General features: G+C 38.8%; 1 protein-coding gene and 1 long non-coding RNA gene across 3 annotated transcripts in view; one reads left to right on the top strand and one right to left on the bottom strand.

The window, feature by feature from the left end:
* Window positions 1-18326, bottom strand: part of LOC140501957 (uncharacterized) — a 102320-nt gene extending 83994 nt beyond the window's left edge. The window contains exons 1-2 of one of the 2 annotated variants that reach the window (XM_072606172.1): window positions 17283-18326; window positions 16425-16752 (exon numbers count right to left, since the gene is read on the bottom strand). In XM_072606172.1, coding sequence (XP_072462273.1) covers window positions 17639-18289 — 651 coding nt within the window. In that variant the 5' untranslated portion in view covers window positions 18290-18326 and the 3' untranslated portion in view covers window positions 16425-16752; window positions 17283-17638. Of the gene's footprint in view, window positions 1-16424; window positions 16753-17282 lie in introns of those variants that run through there. The other variant, XM_072606173.1, reaches the window with a different exon arrangement.
* Window positions 17715-24844, top strand: LOC140501959 (uncharacterized). The gene is made up of 2 exons (XR_011966455.1): window positions 17715-17800; window positions 19521-24844. It is a non-coding gene; the product is annotated as an uncharacterized lncRNA (long non-coding RNA).
* The last annotated feature ends 1058 nt before the right edge of the window (window positions 24845-25902 follow it).

The raw sequence follows: 25902 nt of genomic DNA, 5'->3' as shown, positions 1-25902 counted from the left end.
CAGAAGGCACAAAGGCTAAGATTTCAGTCAATAATAACTTATGCATGAAAACTGAATACAATCCTACAAGAGGAAAATTCTCCATTTAATGGTTAGCTATTTCATCTTGTTCTACCCCATTGCACTCCCAGACTCCCCCTTCATCGTGTTCCTACACAGGATGCCCTTTCCCCTTTCCCCCCTTCTTAATCTTTTTATGTGGGGATTTCCCTCTTCAAATTGTGAGAAACTTGAGAGTAGGGATTATCTTTTACCTTTATTTGTATCTTTAACACTTAGCATAGTGCCAGGTACATGTTCAGTCTTTTTTTAGTCATGCCCAACTCTCCATGACCTTATTCAGGGTTTTCTTGGCAAAGATACTGGAATGGTTCGCCATTTCCTTCTCCAGCTCATTTTACAGATGAGGAAACTGAGGTAAACAGTGAAGTGACTTGCCCAGGGTCTCACAGCTAGTATGTGAATGGATTTGAACTAAGGTCTTCTTGACTCCAGGCCTGGCACTCTCTATCCACTGTACCACCTAGTAGATGCTTAATAAATCTTTATTGACTATTGATCACATTAGTATATTTTTCTAGTTCACTGATAACACAAAATGTAATTTTTACATTATATCTATCTCACTGTTTATTATTTAATAATAATCCATGTTATTATATAATATTAGATGCCACACATGTACTATGTGTATATACACAAAAATATGATTAAGCCTTTCAGTCATACTGCCAATAGAACATCTGTGTTACAATAAGAAAAACACCCAGCTAGCATCCCCCTTCATGCTATTTCAAGGAAATCATTGTAAAGTCATCTGAACCTACCACCAGATATGTACGTAAATGCTCTATCTCATGCTTTTACAAAGATGAGAGGGTGGGTCAAATAAATATTTAAGGCCACCAAAAGTACAGGGATACTAAGAACAGGCTATGAAGTCAGGTTGGCAAGGATGACTGGCTCTAAATTGGAATTTACACATAAATCCAAATGCAGTAACCATATATGGATCCATCTTTTAATACCAAATTAATATAGATGTCTGAAGCAGGATCAACACATAAGATGATCTTTTATTTTTCACCAGTATCCTTTATGTTAAAGGTTCATTTAGCTTAATTTCATGCCCATAAAATACCTAAGTAATAATAATAACAGCCAACAGATTGTTCCAAAAGTCTTAGTGAAGACTGAAGCTTTACTAGTTTTCAAGCACAGTATAGGTTTTTAAAGTCTGCTAAGTACTTTACATATTTCATCTCATTTAGGCTAATCTACTATAGTTCCAATAAGCTCTTTCGTAAACAATAATATACTTTTGGGGATTGATTCATGAGCCAACAACATAGCTGGGGTATATATTAAGCCACTTGGGTGAGCTTCCTGCCCAAATAAACTCGAGTTGTGGTTACAGTGCTTAATGAATTCACATCTTACATATGTATGTTTATTACTTGCAGATGAAATTTTCGAAGCTAGCATCATTCTGACTGCTTTAAAACTAATGTTCAGTGTTTTAATTTAGAATAACAAATAATGTCCTTAATCCATGAGAATCCAGGAGATAAGTGAGTAAATCAATTTACACTAGTAGCTCCCACTTTTCACCACTATATTAGTCATTAATGTAGGAATATTGTGGGTTCCTTTGATGATAAATCATAGATTTAATTTAAGCTAGTCTTGCTGAGAGATGTCTCTAGGACTTGACAATTAAATATTTTCAAAGTTAATTTAAAAAAAAGGTTGACACAATGGATAAAGTGCTGAGCTTGCAGACCTGAGTTCAAATCCTGCCTGAGATATTCACTGGCCTGGAGAGTCATCTGATCTCTCTTAAACTCAGTTTCCTTGTGTGTGATTCCATGAAAACCCTAAATTTCTTAAAATCCCTGAAAGGTTTATATAGTTTTATAATAATATGTTAAAATGCAAAATCCCCTAATGTTGTTTTACGTTTATTACAAGCAAATAATGAACTGAAGGTCAGACTTTCCCAGGAAAAGTAGTTGTTTTTAGATTTTTATACCCAAATTTTAGAATGTGAAACTCTTATACCAACTAGATCTTGTCAATGAAATCTCATCTAACTTTTTCATTATTTAAGTTATCATAGTAATCAATTAAGTTATTTAATTTAAATTTAGTTAAATTTAAATTTAGTTAATTTAGTAAATTTAGTTAATTTTAGTAATTTTAGTTAAATTTAGTAAATTTAGTAAATTTAGTTAAATTTAAATTAAATTTCAACATTTTTATTTAAAGTAATTATATCATTTAATTGTATAAATATGTAAATAATGTAATATAAATTAATTTTACATAATGTAAGAATGATGTGTATTTTATGTATAATACTGTAAAAAACATAAGAAGGGAGAGAACATTTGACATTATAATCTAAGGCTATTTTAATATTCCAAAATAAGTTCAGTGATTTGTATATGTCCACAATGACACAAGTAAACAGCATTTCATGAGTTACTGTAGCTGAAAACATTTAAAAGCTGTTGGCCAGCCTTCTAGTGCTGATCTCCTCCAAATTCAGCAAACCTAGTCTTTTGAGGGCAGATACAAAATTCATCATTAGGTCCATACATGAAACTTTTCCAGAGTGACAGGATATTGTAGAGCTTGTGTTTCACTGGCACAGATATAGTAAGAAAACAAGTCTTTTAGTAGAAGATTTAGAGAATATCTTTCATCTATAAAATGTTACAAATTGAACAGACAGATAAACCATGAAGGAAAAATGCTAATGGCTTCATTTACCAAGACAAAATAATTTCTTACTCAATTTTCACTATTTCCTTAAAATATTAAAAAATACAATGTACTCTAGAATTTGGGATTAACTTATAGAACACACGATGTGCCATCAATAAATAAATTGATCTTATAATTCTAGTTTTCACCACAAAAATATTGTTACATATATGTGTTTCTGCATATATATATATATATATATATATATACATACATACAGTATAGATTTATAGTATGTATCAAATTGTTGTGGAATTGTGGGAACATACTACAGAACACCTAAACAGATGGAGGACATGGATGATATTTTCCTAAAATTGATCACAAAATCAGCAGAGGTAAAATAAAATAGTTATAGAGGCTTCAACCATGTAAACATTCACTAGAAGTTTAATTTCACTAAAAGCCGAGCACACAGTGAATTAGTGCTATGTCTTACTGGCAATTTTATCTCTCAAGAAATAGAAGCGATGAAAAGAACTGCTGTCTTTATCTCCGTTCTTATCAGCAAGGAGGAACTAGTTGGAAAAGAGAAGGAAAGCTATGGGAAGCTTGGGCCAAGGTGGTTATACCATCTGAAAGTTGATTATGAGAAGGTCCATCATAACCAGGTGTATATTTTAGATTTTAGGAAATCAGGCTTCAAAAAATTCTCAAAAAAAAAAATTGTGATGATTCCATGACCCAAAGTTAAAAAAACAAAAACAAAAAAACCAAACAAGTTAAAGAGGGACATAATTACAAATGATGCTGATGAATAAGCAAAAAGAATTTACTTTGTATCTTGCTACTTTCCTAAAAATTATTAGTTATTTCCACAAACTTTTAGTTGAGTCTTTGGTAGACATCTCTAAGGTAGAGGAGGGGGAAGAAGAAGGAAAAAAATTACATGATAACTTTATTATATATTTAAAAAGAATAGCAAGTTGAACATAATAGATTTGCAGTGCAATCATTTTTTTTTTTTACTATACCATGTTATGGAAATGCTTGTTTTATTCCATAAATTAAAAATAAGATAAATAATTTTTTAAAAAAGAAAAAAAGGAAGAAATTTGAAGAGTTTTTGGTGTATAGGGACCTCTCAAAGGGGCTCAAATATATTTTAAAAATATGTACAAAAGGCAGAGAGGGTCATATAATCAAGATCAAAAATATTTAAAAGTGAAACATATTTACAGAGGATATGATAGCTTTCATCAGATATCTGCAAAAATATCATATGGAAACAAAAATTAAACTTATTTTCTACATCTACCAAGGTTAGGATGAGGGCATTTCTAGTAGGAAGAATTGTTGAATGTTTAGAGCTGTCAAAAAACAAAATGGTGTGTGCAGAACCCTGTCATTCTAAGTGGTCAAACAAAGGCTAAGGGTGTGTTTCCCTTCTCAGAGATCAGGTAGAAAGGATTACTACATGGTTGGGGAGATGGGACAGAATCAGTAAGGTTCTTTTCAACATGAGTCCAAAATTCTGATTCTATATGTATTTTACTTTAAGTACACAGTTTATAAAATCACAAGTCTATCTTGCAAAGTTACAAGTAAATAGATGTGACAGGCAAATAGGAATGGGGATGGGGAGAATCAAGAAATTTTATTAACCACATTGATCAGTTTGCCTGGTTTTTGTGGTTTGTTTTAGCTCTCTGAAATTCTATGAATGGGAGACACATTTCCTTATTTTTAAAAAAGTCTTGGATTGTATTCATTTGGAAGAGGTGATCTTTTCCACTACTAATTTACTCCACACACTCGTAGACCACTTTTGGAAGGAGCCTGCCCTGGACTTGCTCCAGTAGGCCCAGCAGCAAACCCAGATGTCGTTGAATCAGTCATGCCAAAAGTACAGCCCAGAGGCGGGGATGCTCAGGGGAAAGTTACTGCAGAATCAATGAAGCAAGACTTCCTATACCAGATCTGTCACCTGTATTCCTATACCAGATCTGTCACCTGTGTGACTCCCTGAAAGTTCTCTTGTCTGCAAAATGAATATAAGAAGTCATTCCTAGACTGTCGCATGAATAATAAGGTAACTATGAAATACAGAGAACAAACTACATACATATGTGTATACATATGCATATGGACATATATATCCACATGTTTAATAACTGATTACGGAAAAGAATTAAGTACTGTGGCTCTATAATTAAAAATGCTATTTAGGAAATAATTCAAAGTTCACCATAATAATGTGGTGCCCTCATCACAGCCCCTTATAGTGTAAGAAGCTGAGATCCAAGAGAGAGCTAAGTGACTTGTCCAAAAATCACAAAGCTTGTAAGGGTCAGAATAGGACCCCCACCCTCCTAATACTAGGTCCAGACTTCTTTCACTACACTGTGCTAAGTTATTGTACTAATAGAAGGTTGAAAGTCATAATCTAGGGAGGAAAAAAATTCTCATTTAATGGAAAACAGAGTTTGGAAGAAAATGCTCAAAATGTGGTGAAAGGCGTTCTTTCTAAAAGTTCTTAACTACAATGAGTGGACATTCAATACTTAGGAAAACATGATGCTGTGGTAGGCCAAATCAAGTTGAACAAGAGCAATCCTTTCTAGCCATCTTGACTTGGAAAACAATGCTTTTAGAAGTGAACAATCCAGTGTTACAAAATACACAGCTATTGCACTGCGGAGAAACCAGTTATTCACACAGATTTTTTTTTTTTCCTTTTTCAAATGGGTGGGGAAAGAAGGTGAGAGAAAGAGAAAGCAGATTTTCATGGACTGAAAAAAACTTAATTTAATTTCAAAAATTTTTAAGAGTGCCCAGTTATCATTATGGTGGATTGGTTATGGCCGCTACTTATATACACATGGAATACTTAGGATGGAATGAAAAAAAATTGCCAGAAAATCCAAATATTTCAGTACAAGTATTTTTAGACTTCCTTTTTAATTATAGGATAGCTGAATTTCGATAAACAACTATTTGATTTAAATCTCAGTTCTTGTTGGTATTCAAGACTTTCCACAATATGGCCCCAATTGCCCTTTCTTTCTATTTCAGTTATTACTGTCCTATCCTTACCCAATAATAGAACCAAACTGAACTAGTTGTTGTATGAACACAAGGCAGACACCTCCAGCTTTTCTATTTCCTTGCTTTAGCTCATTCTACCTAGAATGTCCTACCCTTTCCAATCTCTTCCTACTGAAATCTGATCCACTCTTCAAAGTCCTTCTCCAAATCAGACCTGATCAAGCACTGGGATTAATTAATTAGGATTCTCATCTCTGATTCCTGCTGTCTGGCCCACATACAGAAGTATGTGTTTTTGCATGTAAGGGTGGGGGCCATATGAGTTAACTAATCAATCATGCTATCCCTCTTAGCCCTGATGCCTTTATGAGGAAGAATATTTGTACTGAATCGATCAATCAAAGGCATTTCAACCATATTTAACAGGAAGTCTGTCCAAATTGCTAGACTTGGTCTTTCTCCACCTGTATAAACCCATCAAGCTAATCTGGAATTGGGTATTTAAACTATGGCAACTTAATATTCAAAAAGGAATCACCTGGAGTAGGGGAAGGGGTGAGGAATGTCTCAGCTACTTCTCCCTCCTCCCCCTGACCAAAGGACAGCTTGTGAAAACAGGTAGCATTTCTATAATTAAGGTTTTACAAAGAACTTTACAAATATCATCTCATTTTATTTTTACAATAACCATGGGAGGTAGGTGCCATTATTACTTCTCATTTTACAGATAAGGAAGGAGACTGAGGCAGAAGTTAACTGGACTTGTCCAGGGTCACACAGTTCATATCACAGATTAGATTTTAACCGGGTCTTCCTGACTCCAGGTCTAGTGATCTATATCCCCACTGTACCTCCAATCTGCACTTCAGAGAATTGCAGAATTTTAGACTTCTCATTGTGAATCTCGAAGCAGTATCTGCTTTGAGAGTCAAGAAAAAATTGGACAGAATATGGAAAGGCAGCTTCAAGACTTCACAGGGAGCCAAGGAGGCTACAGTACGCCTGAGGGGATCTTCCTGAGCACCCAGCAAAGCGCAGGAAAATGTCTGCTAGCCATCAGGAACTATGAGTTACGTCTCAGCATCTGTACCCTCTGAGCTTGGGCTCTCTTTCCCCTAGATTCTATGCATGCGGATAGGAGACTGTCACAGACCTCCCCCCACCTTTTTTTGGAGGCTGAGAAAGTTTTCTATCTGCTATCCTTATTATAATACCTTAGTAAACGGGATGTCTCCATGCCTGGAAAGCTCTCCTTCCTCATTTCCATCTCCTGGCTTCCTTCAAGTCTCACCGAATCCCCAGCCTTCTCCAGGAAGCCTTTTCTGATTCTCCTAAATTCTACTGCCTCCTCTCTGGTATTAGCAATTTACCTTGTATACACATAGTCGCTTGCATGTTGTCTCCCCCATGGAGAGCAGAGACTATCTTTGCCCTTTCTTTGTATTCTTCTACTCAGCACTGCAGCTGGCATACAGTCAGTGCCAAATAAATGTCTATTGACTGACTTTCTAAAAACTAATTAAGTCTGATTTACTAATATCAAATGATAATCATGCAATTCATGAATTATAGTTTAGTTATAACTACAGTCACATATATGTATGCATATATGTGTATATATATTTATATATATTAATTGTAAGTATATACATTAGTATATATACAACCATACCTCAGAGACATCACAGGTTTGGTTCTAGACAACTACAATACAGCCGATATGTTGCAATAAAGTGAGTCATACAATTTTTTTGTTTTCCTAGTGCATAGAAAAGTGATACTTTACACTACACAGTAGTCTAAATGTGCAACAGTATGTCTAAAAAATATACATACCTTAAAAATACTTTATTGCTAAAAAAACCCCAAAACACTAGCCATCATCTGAGCCTTCAACAAGTTAGAGTCTTTGTCCTAGCTGAGTGCGTTATCTCGTTGATGGCTATTCATTGATCAGGGTGATGGTTGCTGAAGGCTGGGGAGACTGAGGCAGTTTCTCAAATTAAGCCAAAAGTGAAGTTTGCCTAACTGATCAATCGACTCTTCATTTGAACACTTAGAGGTCATTGTAGAGTTATCAACTGGCCTAACTTCAATATTGTTGTGTCTCACGGAACAGGGAGGCTGAGGAGAAGGAGAGGGATAGGGATGGATCAGTCAGAACACACAACATTTATCAATTAAGCTGTCTGTCTTATCCAGGCATGGTTCATGGTACCTAAAAACCATGACAATAGTAACATCAGAGACAATAGATCGGAAATCAACATAAAGACTATAACAAATAATGAAAAAGGTGGAAATATGGTGAGAATTACAAAAACGTGACACAGAGACACGATGGGAGCATCGGTTGACGGAGAAATGGTGCCAAGAGACTTATTTGACCCAGGGTTGCCACAAACCTTCAATTTGTTAAAAAAAAAAAAAAGTAATATCTACAAAGCACAATGAGGAGAAACACAATAAAACAAGGGATGCTTGTAGTTATAACTATTAACTGTATATAAGCATATATGTAGTTACATGTAACTATATAAGTTATGGTGATAGCTTTGGTTACTAAGAGAAAAAACCCAACTCCTCAGAGTTACCGCCAAGAACTCTGAGACACACAGCAAGCCTTGTTCTGGGGACCCAGCTGGACACTGGGAGTGCGAGCCCAGTGTACTGCTACACATAAAAGAAGGATAATCTAGCCATCCATTCAGTAAACATACTATATGGATATTCATATACTTGGTGCTAGGGTTAATTTAGAAAAAAAATAACGCATAATCCCTATCCTCAAAGAATTGATGTTCTAGTCAGAGAGCTGACATACATGTAACTATAACAGGAAATAAATTAGATAAAACACATAAAAAGGCACAAAGTGCTATTGGAGGAGGTAGAGATCTCTTTCAGCTGAAGGGATCTGGGAAGACTCCTTAGAGAAATAGCAGTGGAGGGTTTATTAAACAAGCATAACTGGTACCAAGAGCATTCTAAGGTACAAAAGTAAGGTCAAGGATCAGGGAGTATCAAATAGTGAGCTATCTGTTATCCTTGGTTTGACGTTAGAGTATATGAGGAAGATGTGTTAAAGCTGGAAATACAAATAAAAAGCACATTGTAGAGGGACTGAATTCAAAGGGACCTTTTCTGGATCACAATTTAAGATCCCATGATCTAAGCTTTAATGAATATACTCTGCTAATCAGAGTAGGTGCCAAATGAATATTTGCTGAATTGAACTTAATTTTTGTTATAAAATTCATTGAACTGAACTTAATTGAATTTGGCAAGAGATAGGGAACCGTTTAATATTTTAGGAGAGTGGAACAATGCAGTGACAGCTGTGAATTATGAAGATAATAACTGTCCGTAGCAACTCATATGGATGCTACTGCATTATTCTTAATTTTAAACATATTTTTTGTCTTTATAGAGGCTAGCATATTTAGTAAACATGACATCATTTTTCTGTTGTCATTTGGGGACTTGGTTTTGTTGCTGTTAGCTTTTTCCCAAAACTGTTATTTTACCAGCTCCCAGCACAGAAGCCACCTGTGCTGGTGGAGATGGCTAACTTCACATAATCTTTGTGGCAAATAAAATTTTGACAGTACTCAAGTCACAAAGAGACAAGAATGCTGAGCTGTGAAAAATAATTAGGTAAAAACTGGCTGGATTTCCAAAGATCCTGAAATCCCAATCCCAATGTTTCCCTCCGGTTCTGCCATTCACATAGTGCAATTTCTATGTTTCCACTCTTCCAGGAATTCTCTTATATTTCTCCCATTCTCTTTGATTCAGTTTCTTATTATAAGCTCTGAAAACTTCTATTGGATTCAGAGAATTTTTCTCCAAAGATGTTAATAACAACTTTAAAGTCATTAAGATTTTACCCTGAAATTACATTTTGAAAAAAGTGTATGGTATCATTTTTTTAAAAATAGAAATTGGATATTTGAGGCACTGTATAGAGGACCACACGTGGCACAATCGATACAATGAATTCAATCTACTTCCAAGGAGTCAGGAGAAGTAAATTGCAGAAGTAACACAATACCTTAGGAAGTTCAGGTATAAAAAAGTTTCACGAGAAAACATACATTGTAGACAGTCCCAGCTCCATCCCTTAGTGGCTGTGACAGTGGGGAGCTGCTTAAGCTCTCTGACCCCAACTTTCTCCTCTGCTCTAGATGTTTCTGTTGTACACCTATTTATTTTCCTCTTGTCTCTCCCCATTAGAATGTAAGCTCTTCGAAGAGCAAAGACTGTTTTTGCCTTTCCTTGATTCCCCAGTAATTACTTAGCATGGTGCCTGGCACAAAGTAAATGCCTAATACTTGTTGAATGAATGACCGAAGGGGCTGGAATACATGAAATTTTATGTCCTTTGTCGTTCTAAAATTCTATGATCTCTATCTGTTGCCTGCCATCAGAATTGAAATTTATATGCCTAGATAAGGCAGAACCTGAAAGTACAACACAGACAAATTTTGATCCTTTAATTTTTTTTCTTTTATTACATGATCAGATGCAGAAAGGGCTAGGAAATATATCCTGAGATGGCATGGGAAGGAGGTTGAACCAAAAATCCTTCAAAACAATTAGGCTTACGAGCTGGTTTAGACCTCTGCCCTGTACAAATATCTGGGATCACAAGGATCCCAGAAAATCAAATCCAGAATGGCAGGGCCGGAGCAGGGGGGGGGGGGAACCTAGGGGTGGAAGGAGAGACAGGGAGAGAGAATAGGAACTTTGCGAATACTGGTCTCATTCCTTTGCTGGGAACTGCTATCTTGTCCACCTCCCTCTGGTGCTGTATTTAGAAAAGATTAATTCAAAACTGTGAAATTAAAACATGATGAGTGACAGTTCTGAGAGAAAACAGCTGTGGCATTAGATTTTCATCATGGCAGGCCTGAGATCTGTATTTCAGGTCACTTTTTTCCATTGGCACTAGTCCTGAAGGACAAGAATTATTGTCTCTCTATTGGCTATTTTCTAAAGCACCTGTTGTTTGCATGGGGCAGAAGATTAATAGTGTCTGAATGGGAAATGGGTCTATTTCAAAGAACTAACCTATCCACAGGGACTTAAAAAATTGGGTTTAATACACAATGCTCTTCTTCAAAAGTTAAAGCAAATTTTATAGAGTATTATTATCAGTGCCAGTAAATATACCAGCAGCACCTCTCTTCTAGGTAGAAATCCTGAAATCTTCCATAAACATTTTTTTAAGGAGCATAATTTTAGAGTAGAAGAAATACTAATTATGTCCTTTCCTTCCTCTTGGTGGGCTAGAGCTGAGGAATTTATTATTTGCACCAAATAATAATACTGCCCTTTTTTTGTCAGTCAAAGTATATTAAGACATGAATCTTAAGTCAAGGAAGATCCCAAGAGACTAAAGAAAAACATGTTATTTTTCCCTTTCCTGAGTAAACATAGGGCCCCCTATTCATAACACCAATGTCATGCAAAAAATGCAAGTACATCAAAATCACTGGAACATCACAAGTGTCAGAAAGCTATTGGCAAGACTATGCCTGCGATGTGAAGGGGCTATTATGGGGCCCATAGCTATTGCGGAACTGGAAATCCTCAATTAGACTCTTTAAATGCACAAAATGAGTCACTGGGCTGTTCTATAAATAGGAAAGGACTAGTGTCACACAGTAATAGTTTAGTAAGAAGGCGAGTCCTGTGAAAAGTTGTAGAGATCACAACCTTTTAAAACCCTTTGTCTTTAGAAGAAATGGCTAAATATGAATGTTTTCCTCTGGATTTCTTGTTCTTTTGTATTTAAGTCATAAGGCCACCTACTTAAAAGACAGGAATTTGGCTACAGGTAGACCCATCCAATTCCTATCTTGGAGAGGTCAGTACATTCTATTTATTGCCTAGTGTAAGGTTATTAAGGACTGACCAATAATTCAGCCTGCCTCCGCAAATTCCAGCCCCTCATTCCAAAAATATGTGCATGGATGTTTTTCTTCCAGTCCAATGCCGTCTCACCCCGTTGTTATCAGTCCTGTTTCCAAGAGGGAGTATTTCAGTGACTATCTTCACAGGAATAATACTCTAAAATTGTTGTATCCTGAAAGGAACCCACAACTCAAGGGGACCGATGAAAGCTGTAGCAGCCAGGGTCCAGTCGGGGGCAGCAGAGAGCTTTAAGCAGAGACCCCTGCAGAGGGCCCAAGTATTTTCAGCTGAGGTAGCCATGGAGGGTGGGAGAGGGAGTGAAGTCGGCAGATATAACAGGCAGGGCAATATCTATTATCTTATCTCCTTAAAATGGATTTGACTATCAGACCTGAAGCAAAGAGAAGAGCTCAGAGTGGGGATGCTTAAACCAAGAAGCAAAGTCCAAGGGAAAAAAGGTCATGAGGCCAGAGCAGTAGAAGGGAGGAACCAAATGAATTTCCCAGGGGCAACTGGTTCTAAGGGTCTCTTTGGCCAGCCCAGGGCATAGACTGTGCCTGAAAAGAGAAAGATCTGAATAGGTATGAACAGACTGGAGCACTTCTGGCAGAGGAGATGGGAGGACCATGAGCATGTTGTGAGAATATTATGAACCTTAGGTTTAATAAATCATGGTCTTGGAATCAAAAGGAAAAAAATAGCAAAAAATATGACATAGCAAAAAGAAAAAAACAGCATCCCTACAGACTGACCCCCATGCCTAGAAGTCTGTTCCTTCACTCTCCCCTGCCCCTGTTTTCCTGACTTCTTTCAAGCCTCAGCTCAGATCCTAAGTAACAGGGGCCCACTCCCTTGCAGCTGCTAATGTTTCCCAGTCTCTGAGTGCCTTCTATCTACCTACTCTGTCTCTCTCTTGTATGCACACAGTTGTTTACATGCTTCTCCACCATGACGATGTAAACTCCTTGACTTCAGCAACTAAATCTTTTTTTTCCTTTCACTGTATGCCCAATGCTTAGTACCCTTGCCTGAAGCAGAGTAAGTACTTTCTGACTAACTGACATAGTATCTATTTTAGATTATTATGGTAGCTACGGGATAAAATCAATTTTTTTGCCAAGTGAGAAGTATCATTTTTAACCTCTTGTAAAAAGTACTCTTGGGCAGATAGGTGGTACAGTGGGTAGAATTCTGGGTCTCCAGTCAAGAAGACTCATCTTCCTAAGCTCAAATCTGGCCTTCCTAGCTGTGAGACTCTGGACAAATCACTTAACCCTCTCTGCCTCAGTTTCCTCATCTGTGAAATGATCTGGGGAAGGAAACAGTAAAGTACTCCAGTATCTCTGCCAAGAAAACCCCAAATGGGTTGAACATGATTGAAATAACTGAACCAAAACACCACCAAAAAAAAAAAAAAAAGACTACTTCTGATTGTCTGGTGAGTCCCTTGATACCTTATCTCCAATTAGAAATAGTGGTACCTTTCCTTAATCTGCTCAATTAAGCAGGCCTGTTCTATGAAAGGGCGTTACCTCACCCTAAGAGAGTTCCTGCAAAGACCTTAACCTAAAGGGCCCAAGGTCTCCCAGTGCATCCTGGGTCATCTCCAGTCATCCTGATGAATATCTGGTCAGTGGATTCAGACGGCTCTGGAGGAGAAGTGAGGCTGGTGACCTGCACAGCCCTCCCTCACTCAAAACAAAGTCAAGTTCAAGTCATGTCATCATTTCTCTGATGGCATGGTCTTTGGCAACGAAGGACGAACACAAAATCACACATCACAGAAACACTGTAAGTCAAAATGAAGACAATTTAGCCTGTAAGAATCTGCTCAAGAAGTTTCAGTGGGCTCCCTCCCTACTGCCTCTTTGGGTAAAATGAAAACTTTTTTTCTTTTTGGCATTTAATGCTCTGCACAATCTGGCTCCAACCTATCTTTCTAAACTAATTTGACGCTCCTCCTCCTTATGCCAAAATGGTTTACTTAACATTCCTGGCAAAATATTCTATCTCCTGCCTCTGAGACTGGGATGCTCCCTCTTCTCATCACTGCCTCTGGGAATTTCATGGTCCCTTCAAGCGTTTCCTCAATTGCTGCCTCTTATAGGAGGGCTTTCGGGACTCCCTACCCACCCAAATTACTTTATATTGACCTGTCTTTGTACATGGTGTTCCCCCCCACCCAATTCCAGCCACACACATCTCAATAGCCTGTTGGCTCTTCTTCATTTTTGTCCCTATATCCCCAGCACTTAGAAAAATCCCTGGGACACAGTGAGTACTTAATAAATGTTTCTTTCCCTACCTTTTAGCAGTTTGTCTGGGTTAGGAAAAATAAGTGGGGGTAACAGCTTGAAGCATAGGGCTCTGCTAAGGGCTAGAAAACAGTTAAAATAACCCACAGGAACTTTTTCAATCCTTGAAGAATGGAAGATTAATTTCCTGGGAATATATTTGGAGTGGTTAAAGCCCAGTAATCAGTTACTCTTCCATACTGATGCTGCCATTGGGTGGTCACTGGTGGTATCAATTTGTAAAGGGGACTCCCTGGCCCTACCCCCATTCTTCTCTTGTCATGGAGTATATAGGTGCCCAAATCCTTTACCATTTCAACTTGTCCTGTCACCATAGCTATTGATCCAAACAGCAGATGATTTTTCTTTTGTGATTGAGTCTACTGGTTTTTTTTATTTTGTAATTTTAGAGTTTGAATTTGTTGTAAAAATACTTGTTGGCAGTTTTAGTTTGCATCTAAAATCTCAACCTAATAGTGCTTCAAGTAACTCTCTAAGATTTTAAATAAAAAACCAACAGCTGATCAATATCGGTAGGGAGTTTTTATACCAAGAACTTTTATCTAAGTATGGAATCATAGGTCTGGATCCACAGCCACCTCTCTTTTTTCTCCAATATTTAGCCAGTATCTCCAGCTCAAGAATTATTTATTGAGTACTATGAACTCGGTACAATTTTAAGCCTTGTGTATTTATGTAAGAGACAGGTAAAAGACAGATATGTTCATACACGTGTATATATGTCCTTATCTATGAGGGGCTGTGTAAATAAGCTCTTTATGTCATATAACAGCACGCTGTTTAGTTATTTTCAGTCACGTCCAACTCTTTATGACCCCATTTGGGGTTTTCTTGGCAAAGATACTGGAGTGGTTTGCCATTTCTTTCTCCAGCTCATTTTACAGAAGAGGAAACTGAGGTAAACAGGGTGAAGCGACTTGTCCAGGGTCACACAGCTAGTAAATGTGGAAGGTCACATTTGAACTCTGGTCTTCCTGACTCAAGGCCACGTTCTCTCTCTACTGCACCATCTCTCTGCCCCACATAGCTGTACAGCAAGCACATGTATCAGTAAATACAAAGCAAATACAAAGGAGTACACACGGATTTCAATGAAGAGAGCACACTGAAAGACCAGCTCAGGGGAGGGAGTTCGAATCAGGAAAGTACAATGTACAAAATAGTACTTGAGATGGGTTTTGATGAAAATAGGGAATCCAAGAGAAGACTAGGAAGTGCATTCCAGACCAAGAGATGGCTTGTACAGTGCAATGGATAGGGGGTATGGGATGGAGCGTGTAATGTAGGGGGGAATGGCTAGCAGGCCAATTTCATTGAAAGGGAAAATCTGTGAAAAATCTGAGTAACATGAAAGTGGGTGGAAACCATATCGTGAATTCTAAATGCCAGGCTGAGTCTTTTGTCAAATCTTCATTTTAGAATGACCAATTTAACAACCATGTGGAGGATGTATGGATGGCTCAAATGATAAGGACCCAAAGATCTAAAGAAGTCTTAGAGGAAGACCTTCAGCATCTAAGCTGATTTCCTCTATGGAGGGTTTCAGGAAAAGTGTGGATGAGAATCACATACTATGAGGAAGAATGGGGAAGTTGCAGTCCGCATCGGTGAATCTACATCTCATGTCAACAATATAATATCTTTCAGGATATCAAAATGAGCATGCTCATTTTAAAATGCCCTTCAGTTCTGTGACAGGCTTTCCCCCCAGATGCTCCCCTACTTCATATTCCTTCAGCCCCTTGTCTGCTTTTTTTCCCTCAGGGGCAGATTCTATGAGTCCAGGAAAGGTGGATTTGGACTGAAAATAATCTCTAATTTGCCCTTTTCCACTGTGTGCTCCACTTTGATGTTAGTGGAATTTTGTCACATCAGGGACAACACTCTTCCAACTTGTTTCAATATTCAGAATTAGAAAAGCTTTCACTGAAAAGTATTTAGTGTTAAGTATTCTGAAAAACTAATGATAATTTACAGAATAAACTCAAAAATAAATACGTTATGAAAACTTCCTTTCGCCCCACTCTTCATAAGAAAAGGCATTTAAAAAAATTCACAGCTTTTTCATTTGCCTTCTGGAAATATATACCTGTAATTTAATTATTTTTTCTGCTCTTTGTTAATATGATCTTACCAGTTTATCTTTAAAAATAATAATTTTTGAAGAAACATATGTAAAATATTCTCAGTACCAGGGAATAATCACTGCTAACATTTATATAGTTTCTACTATGTGCCGGATACTATGCTAAGTAAGCTCTTTACAAATATTATCTCATTGGATCCCCATAACAATCCTGGGAGGTAGGTGCTATTATCGCCATTTTACAGAAAGAAAACCGAGGCAAACGAAAGTTAAGTGACTTGCTCAAGGTCATACGGTTAGTGAGTGTCTTAAAAACATATATGAACTCCGGTTTTCCTGACTCCAGGTCAACTGCTATGGTCAACTAGCCTTTAATTAATGAATATGCTAACGTGATTACAGTAGGGCAATCCCAATGGGAGCATCACCTCTCCTTTCTCCAACAGTACCAATTACCCAACCTGATAATACTGATAAAACAAACACAAGATTATGCACAAACAAATTAAACTTAGTGACTGCCTTGCACAAGAAATGAAGGCAAATATGTTGCAGAGTAGGTTTTAGAAAATGATACTCCTGGACAATCAACATTTTGCAGTAAGACCCAGGTAACCTAATACTGCAGCGTCCTCATCCATCAGTGATACACAGCTGTTCTCCATTGTCCAAAATCTATAAGAGGAAAGAATATCACAAGAACATTTTAAAATTTTAGTTGGTGTCTTTTTTTCATACCAGAGTTATTCCTCCATATGCCTTGCCTCACCCACAGAACCTTCCTTTGTAATAAAGAAATACAGTTAGGCAGAATTGTTGGCACACCAATCCTCTGACATACGCAGCACCTTGAGTCTCCCACCTTTATCCCAAAAGAAGGCAAGCGTGTTCCGACATCTGCTCTCCGGGACTGGGTGACACGAGAATTTACAGGTTTCTGATAAGACTAAAATTGGTCGCCATGATTTGGTTCATCCAGAATTAATTCATTCGCCTACAGAATTAATCAGACCACCACCACCGGAACGAGGACGAGAAGCCAATACAGAAATCCCTATGCCCACCTCTCTTCTCATTTAAGGAAACTGAGGCCAAGGAGCAGTAAATGACTTTTCCTGAGGTCACAGCTAGTTAGGTAGCAGGGCTAAGACTCACTCAGCCCCTGGATCCAACACGGTGACAACCAGCATGGATACGACACTTACTCAGAGGGTGACACTGCAGTTCGTCCTTCCAAAACGCTCGCCGCTTTTACTGTAAGTCACTCGTGCCAGCCAGTGCACGACGCCAAGAGCAAACCTCACTGGCGTCACTACAAAGGGGCCAGGGCTCTTTATCAAGCCCACTGCACTGAGCCTGCTAAGATGTAGGGCTAGCACCAGAGGAGGGGGTTAGAGCGGCAGCAAACCCAGTGTGCCCGGGGGTTAGGACAGGTCCTGGCCAAAGGCGTCCGTGCTTTATTAAGGCAGGCTGGCGACGAAGGAAGGGGGGTGAGTGGGCTCGCTGAGCTCCCCAGCGAACGCAAGACTCTGCAAAGAGAGCACCACCAGCCCATCCACGGCTAGCCGGGGGGTGGCCCTGAACGCCGAGCGCGGCTCTGGCGGGGAGAGGCGAGGCAGCCGGGGCTGGCTCCAAGGGAGCCCACGAGCGTCTTTCTCGTTTTCCAGGATAGGCCGACGTGGAGCAGCTGACGGGCGGGGGAAATCCATTGGCAGGGAGCGCGGTGAGTCAGCGCTGAGTCACGGTCTTCGCTACGTGACCGCGGGAAGGCGCCGCAGCCCGTTCGCCTACCCGGACGAGCATCCCCACGCCCGTGATCCCGCACGAGCATCCCCACGCCCGTGATCCCGCACACGTGCACCCAGCGAGCCGCTCCCCAGCCCCGGAGCGAGGGCCCCGGGGCGGGTGGCCGGGCGCTGGGGGAGGCGAGCGCGGCTTCTAGCGGGCTGCTCCTGGGCTTCCTCCAAACGGGCCTGAGCGTGCACGCGTGTGTGCGGGAGTGTGTGCGTGCGGACGTGTATGTGTGCAGGAGTGTGTGCGGGAGTGTGGTGTGTGCGGGAGTGTGGTGTGTGCGGGCACGGGTGTGTGCAGGAGTGTGTGCGTGCGGGCACGGGTGTGTGCAGGAGTGTGTGCGTGCGGGCATGGATGTGTGCGGGAGTGTGGTGTGTGCGTGCGGGCGTGTGTGTGCGCGGGAGTGTGTGCGTGTGGGCATGTGTGTACGGGTGTGTGTGCAGGTATGTGTGCGGGTATGTGTGTGCTTGCGTGTTTCTCCTCTCTCGGGCACGCATGCACGTAATCAAAATGCTGATCAAAGCGGGTGGGGGAAAGAGAAGGATGCGTGGGGGAGTCAAGGCGCTGCAGGTGCTCCACCCACTCCCAGGCTCTTGCACAGGCCGTGCACGACGCGGAGAAACTAGAAAACGAGTTTGTTCCCTGCCGCACCCGCATAAGGAAAGGTGTGCCACTGGATAATCTGGATGGCTCTGGACGGGGAAACCAACAAACAAAAATCAACTCAGTTGAATGTGACAGATGATTTATTAGCCAGGTGCATGGAGTGTTGGACCTGGAGTCAGGAAGACCTGGGTTCAGATCCAGCCTCACATGCTAGCTTTGTGACCTTGAGCAAGTCATACTATAATACTAATTATAGGTCATATAATATATCACATAATAATTACCTACCTCCCACAGTTGTAAGGATAAAAAGATATCTGTAAAGAGCTTTGCAAAGTTTAGACTATAAGTGTGATATAATAATAATATAGTATAATAAGTGTGATACCTCTTAAGTTCAAGGGAAGAGGGGTGGAGGAGGGAATAAGCATTTACATAAGGCCTACTATGTACCAGGCAAGAACTTGATCCTCATAACCCTGGGAGGTAGGTGTTACTCCCATCTTGCAGATGAAGAAATTGAGGCAGACAGGCTAATTGACTTGCTCAGAGTCATGCAGCTAGGGTCTGAGGCTGAATTTTAATTCAGGTCTAATTGACTCCAGGCCCAGAACTCTTATCTCCTGTGCCACCAGCTGCTGTTCATAAACACCACAGCTGTTGAAAGCTCTGTACTAGATACAAAAGACAAAAACAAGACAGTCCCTGTTCTTGAGGGGTTTATATTCTATCGGGAGAGCATAGGGACAGACTGTGGGTTCATAAGCGTTGGGGGACTCCTGAGTCAGAAAACTCTCTCTGTTGGTAGATGTCAGGGCTTTCTCTTCCACTCAGAGCCTTGGAGCTGGAGCTCTTAACCTTTCTTTGTATCATGGACCCTTTTGATAGTTACATGAAACCTACAGATTCCCCCCAACCCCACCCCAGAACGATGGGATTGTTGTGATCTCCCACTTTAGGAATAGCAATATCCCTTATTCTTCTGTCTGTTAGACTCTAAAACATTAATAGGAGTCAGGTACTGACAAGTTATTGACCTTTTTCAGGCAAGAAGACTGAAATAAATTGAAATTGATGTGATTCACAGAGATCCTGAAACAGCATTCCTTCATTTCTGCAGTGGATCTGATTTCATTGATGTGAGTGCTTCTCCCCTTCTTTCTCCTAAGCATGGATGACAACCAACTACATTTTTTCATCCTGCCTGACTTGTTCATATTCTCCCCTCGTCCTCACAGACAGGGGGAATTCCCCTAGGTCTTCTACCTCTGAATGGATGCCATTGAAGCCCTTGGAAGGTCCATCAATTATCCACCCACCTCAGTAGCTGACTAATCTGCCTCCTTTTCTAGTCATGCATTTGTGTGATGACATCTTTCATGCAGCTTTTCCTCTGTCTACTCACTCCCATTATTGAGCTTTGGATTGTCTTTTGGGTGACTCACAACCTTTATTCTCAAAAGACTAGTGATGTGATTTGTAGCAACATGGCATCCCAAGAGACTACTAAAGCTAAAGGTGGCCCTTTGTTTCATGGAGCAGCTTGGGATCTTAAAAACCACTTCACAGTTCCACCCATGCCAACATTTGGAGGGGAAGGCAACCTATGCTCAACTCAAAATAAATAACAGTGCTTAACTCAAAAAAACTAATGTATGCACACACTGCAGTGATCTTCCATGATCTTGTGTTCCACAGAGACATACCTTAACTACTTTCAAGACCACTTGACAGGTTTCTTGACTTTCGATGGCCAGCTCTGTGTCAGATGCACTTTTTAGACTTAGGCTAACAATAGTGCATGGTTGATCCTGCAATCAAAGCCTTGTCAGCTTGGTAAATTCTGCCATAAGTTGGGCATCACTTCCAGGCTTTACAATGACACAATGATGCCCAAGGTCACAGAGCTAGTAAGATTGGAACACAGAAAAATGAGTCTTTCTGATTACAGGCCTGGGATTTTCTCCGTTGCACCACTCTTTTCCTAGCACCTACATATCCTTGTTCCCTCCATGACGTGTTGCTTTGCCATTCTAGGCCACACTGTTCTCCTCTTCCTTAAGAATCTTCCAGCACTTAACTTCCTGTGATCACTCAGTTTGGTTTTTAATCACATACTGGCTCATACTGTTATTTAAATGTTTCATGTGTTTATGTGTTTTCTCTGTAAGTAGGTTGTAAACTGCCGGAAACGAGCTAATCCAATCTTAGGTTGCTGTAAAAGAGACACGAAGTCCCAAACTAGGGAGGCAAACGTCCCTCTGTACTCTGCCCTGGTCAGGTCATGTCTGGAGGATTGTTTAGTTTTTGGTACTGCATTTTCAGAAGGATATCGACAAGCCCTAGAACCTTCAGAGGATGGCAACCCAAGTGGTGAAGAGCCTTGAGATCATGTCATGGGAAGTGCACTCAAAGGAACTGGAAAATGTTACCCTGAAGGAGAGAAAACTTAGGGGACACATGGTAGGTTTCTTAAAGTATTTGAAGGGCAGTCATGGTAAAGAGAATGATTATACCTGTTTACCTTGACTAGAGAGGAGAGGACTAGAAACCATAGGTGGAAGTTGCAATGAGCCAGATTTAGTTTGATACAAGGAAAATCTAGCAACAAAGGCTATTCAAAAGGCAGAATAGCTTGGTCAAACCTACCATGTTTAAGAAAAATCACCTTGGCAACTGAGTAGAGGATGGATTGGCAAGGGAAAACCTTGTGGCAGAGAGTATCCTCAATGAGAACTGAGTGGCACTGAGTGGCAACCTTGGGAGGGAGTGCTCCCCTTTCCCTTTGCCCCTTCCCCCTAAGGCCACTAAAGATCCTCCAGCAAAGATGGGACAAGCAGACACATTTCAGGTAGCTCAAACGTTGTCCTGGTCTCAGTCCTACTTGACACCCTTCCAATCTAAGGTTCTGAGATCTGTGATTTTGTCACTCAGTGGCACAAGAAAATTTATCTTGCATTTTTCTTGTTTCCTTTATAAAATCTAGCAGAATGCTAGGCACATGAAGGAAACTCAAGAAATACTAACACAAGCAAAGAGTGTGGGAGCAGGAAAAGACCTTAGAGATAAGAAATAAGGAATGTGGCTCATAGTTCTGAAATGACTTTCTCAAAGTAAGAAGTATTTAATTTGAGAGTGCATAAAAAATTACATTTAGCTAAGGCTATGCCCATAAATGTGAGCATGAACTATATAAAATAAATTTTAGGTATATCAAGGTACATCAATTGTGGTCATAGGATCAGAGTAGCATAGATTTTGCTCTGGATAAGATCCTAGAGGTCATCTAATCCAACCCCCTCTTTTATAGGTGCAAAACTGAGGTCCAAACTTTGGACCTCACAAAAGTCAGATGCGTAAGAAAGGGCAGATCTGGATTTTGAATTTATATCCTCTGGCAGAATTTTTTTCTAATACACTATACTTCCCACTAGGCAGCCAATAAATATGAATGGAATTAAACTGAATCTTCTAGCTTGAAAGTCAGCATTTATAAAAGACTTCTATGCCCCACCAATTCAGAGATGTCAGGGAAAAGAAGGGGCTGGAATTTCACCCATGTTAATGTGGAAAAGCTATGGGGAACCTGGACTTTGGCTTGTTATATAATTAGAGTGAAGCACCCTTGCAGACTGTGGTAAAAGTAAAAGAAAATTAGTAAATAGTCTTCCCTCTTAATCAGGTCAAAAAAAGGATAATAAACACAGGATACATTATTGTCTAAATCTAAGTTATAATAAGCATAGCTTCCTTCCTTCAGATAAAGTCAAAGCTTCATCTGAAATAGCTGAAAGAAAATAGGAGGAAAACTCAATTTTCACTATTCCCTGGGGAAAGGAGCTTTTTTGAGGGGATGTGCTGAAACAGCTCCAAGACCTGAGAGGGAAGCCAGCCAGCCCAGGCGGCCAATACCTGAGCCCAGCTGTGGGATGTGTGGCAGTGTGTTAAATTCCTGTAAATAAAAGAGTAGATGGGACCCAGCCCGCAGGAGCTAATAGCCTAATTTAGTTAATAGGATAAAAAAAATGAAGCACCAAAAAATAACTAGGGAAGCTAGATAGTAAAGTTGATAGAGTGCTGGGCTTAGAGTCAGGAAGACCTGTGTTTAAATCTGACCTTATACACTTACTAGCTGTGTGACCCTGGGAAAGCTACTTAACCACTGTTTGCCTCAGTTTCCTCAACTGTCAAATGGAGATAATAATGGCATTTACCTTGCAGGGTTATTGTAAAGATTAAATGAGATAATATTTGTAAACTGCTTAATACAGTAGTTGGCACATAAATAAATGTAATGCTTAATAAATCATTTCATTTCTTTGAGTTAATTCTAGATACTTACTTGACCACTGTCTTATATATTTGACCAGTGAATGAGTCCCTATTATACAAATAAAATTCCTACAAAGAGTGAAAATGTAAACATTCCCAGTAGGATATAGGGAAATTTTTAGCAATTTTTGACTGCTTGACTGTGTCACAAAAGACTACTACAGCTTATCCACTAAGCTACTGGCCAGTGACCAGTCCGTAGTACCTAATGAATGTTTGATGAATGCTTGTGGAATGAGACAGAGACAAGGTCGTTAGGGTTATCTGACTGCATTAGGTATCATTCCTTTATGATCCAGAACTAATTTGGCTGATCTTCCTGGCCAGGATCTTTCCCCTTCACGTTAAAAAAAAAATGTATCTGTGATTTCGTTATTATAAAGGATTCTCAGTGAAAAGACTTTCTAGTCTCCTGCATAAGTCTTTCCAGTTCCTGTCCACTATCCACTCAGCTATTAAGGTGTTTTTCTAAAGCATAGTAGGTTTGAACATAATGTTACTTTATTCAGTGAGATCTTACTACCTGTGCAATTAAATATAAAATCTTCTGGCATTTAAAATTCTTGATAAAGACCTGAAGGCCTCAAAAATAAAAGAACCTAGACACCATATTTCAAGAAATCATAAAAGAAAAACATACAGATCTTTTAGAACCAGAGAGAAAATTGGAAATGGAAAGAATCTACTCTTCACCTTCTGAAAGAAACCTTCAAATGAAAGCTCCCTGTAATATTATAGCTAAAAATAGCTTCCAAGTCAAAGAAAAAAGTACTACAAGCAGTTAGAAAAAAAGAATTCTAGTTCTGAGGAGCCAAAATCAGGATACATAAGATTTATTAATCCTCACAACAAAGGATTGGAAAGCTTGAAATATGGTATTCTAGAAGATAAAGGAGATAGACTTACAACCAAGAATAATTTACTCAGCAAAACTGAGTATATAGGAAGGAAAAAAAAATGGATGTTTAATAAAATGGAAGACTTCCAATCATCCCTCATGAAAAAGACCAGAACTGTGTAGAAACTTTGAAATACAAACACAAGAGCCAAGAGACACATAAAGGGATAAATGTGAGGAACAATCACAAGAGACAAAACAAGGAAAACCTGTTTCTATTCTAATATGGGGAGATGATACATACATCACCTCAGAACTCATTTATCATTAGAGGCAGTACAATTAGACAGAATACCTAAGAATGGTTCAGTTATGTTTCGATTATTAGAAAAATGCAAATGGAAGGGAAGAAGAATACAGTGGATGGGGGGGAAAGAAAGGAGAAGTCTGGAGAAAATTATTTCACATAATTGGGGTGCCTAAGTAGAAACCTATAAAGTCAAGGAGGACGAGATGAGAAATATATGCAATATTTGAATCTTACTCTCATTCAAACGGATCAAAGAAGGGAAGAATACATACACACAAAGAATTGGGTACAGGTCACTCAATGGGGAAAGAGGTCAAAAAGAGGAAAGAGGTAAAGGAAGAATTATAGGGAGGGTATACTAAAGGAGGTATTAGTCCTTAGCAAAACAAATTCTAAGGATGTACAAAAGTATTTATACTGAATGGGTATGCATCAGTTGAGGAACAGCTGAAAAAGTTATGATATATAAATGTTATGGAATACTATTCTGCTCTAAGTAATGATGAAGGGGATGGTTTCAGAGAAACTTGAGAAGACTTGTATGAACTGATGCAGAATGAAATAAGCTGAAGCAGGAGAAGAATTTATATAATAACAGTAATATTCTAAAGACAAACATCTTTGAAAGACTTAGGAACTCTGCTCAGCATAATGACCAACCATGATTCCAGAAGGCTAATGACGGAACATGCTATCCAACTCCTGAGAGTGACGTGAAGTACTTAGAACAGAAGGAGAGATTTTTTTTTTATATGGCTAATGTGGAAATTTGTTTTGCTTGATTATACATATTTGTAACCATGATTTTATCTTGTTCTCTGTCTTGGGGTAGGGGATTTAAAATTTCAAATTTTAAAAAGAAAAAATAAAGGGCTATTGATAAAAATTGATTGAAGACTAGATAACTTAATCTAAAAATAAGTGACTCAAAAAAAATCAATCCAAGAAACAACCAATAATTTCACTGAAAATAATGACAATATACCAAAATTTTCTGAGATGCAGCCAAAGTAGTTCTTAGAAGAAAACTTGTTTATCTAAAAACTTTCGTCAATTAAAAAAGAAGAGGAAGGATTAATTGGGTATGTAACTAGAAAACAAACAAGTTGGAAAAACAGCAAATTAAAAACCTCCAATCAAACACCAAAATAGAAATCCTGAAAATCAAAGAGATTAACAAAATTGAAAGCAAAAATACACAGGATCTGGGGGAGGTGGGGGGTTGGGAGATAAATTAGATAAATTTTAAAAGAGAAAGAATAAAACCAAATTGCCAGTATTAAAAATGGAAAATGTAAATTCCAATGGAAAAGAAATCAAAACCATTATTAGGAACTGTTTGACCCAGATATATGCCAATCAGACTGATAATCTAAATGAAGTGAATGAATACTTGCAAAAATATAGGCTGTCTAGATCAACAGAACAAGAAATAAAGAACTTAACTCAATCTTAGAAAAAAAAAATTGACCAAGTTATAAAGGAACTCTTAGAGAAAAAGCCTCAGGATCATGTTTTACAAGCAAATTTTATCAAACATTTAAAGAATAATTGATCCTAATATTATACAGACTTTTTGAAAAACAGGCAAAGAAGGAGTCCTACAAATTCCTTCTTTGATAAAAATATGGTTTTGCTACCTAAACCAGAGTCAAAACAGAGAAAGAAAACCATAGATCAATATCTCTACAAATGCTGATTCAAAATTTTTAAAGAAAGTGTTAGCAAGGAAACTACAACAACACATGATAAAGACTATTACTAGGTTGGATTTATATCAGGAAAGCAGGACTGACTCAATATTAGGAAAACATTTCAGTGGTCAATGGATGTATACAAAGCTTTCAACAAAATATAACTCCATTCTTGTTAAAAAAAAAAAAAAGCACTAAAAAACATAAGATTAAATAAATGTTTCCTTAATGTGATAAGTAGTACCTATCCAAAA

Source organism: Notamacropus eugenii, chromosome 4 (genome assembly GCF_028372415.1).
Source record: "Notamacropus eugenii isolate mMacEug1 chromosome 4, mMacEug1.pri_v2, whole genome shotgun sequence".
Taxonomy (NCBI): Eukaryota; Metazoa; Chordata; class Mammalia; order Diprotodontia; family Macropodidae; genus Notamacropus; species Notamacropus eugenii.
The sequence above is the reverse complement of the archived record's forward strand: the minus strand, read 5'-3'. Positions and strand labels throughout refer to the sequence as shown.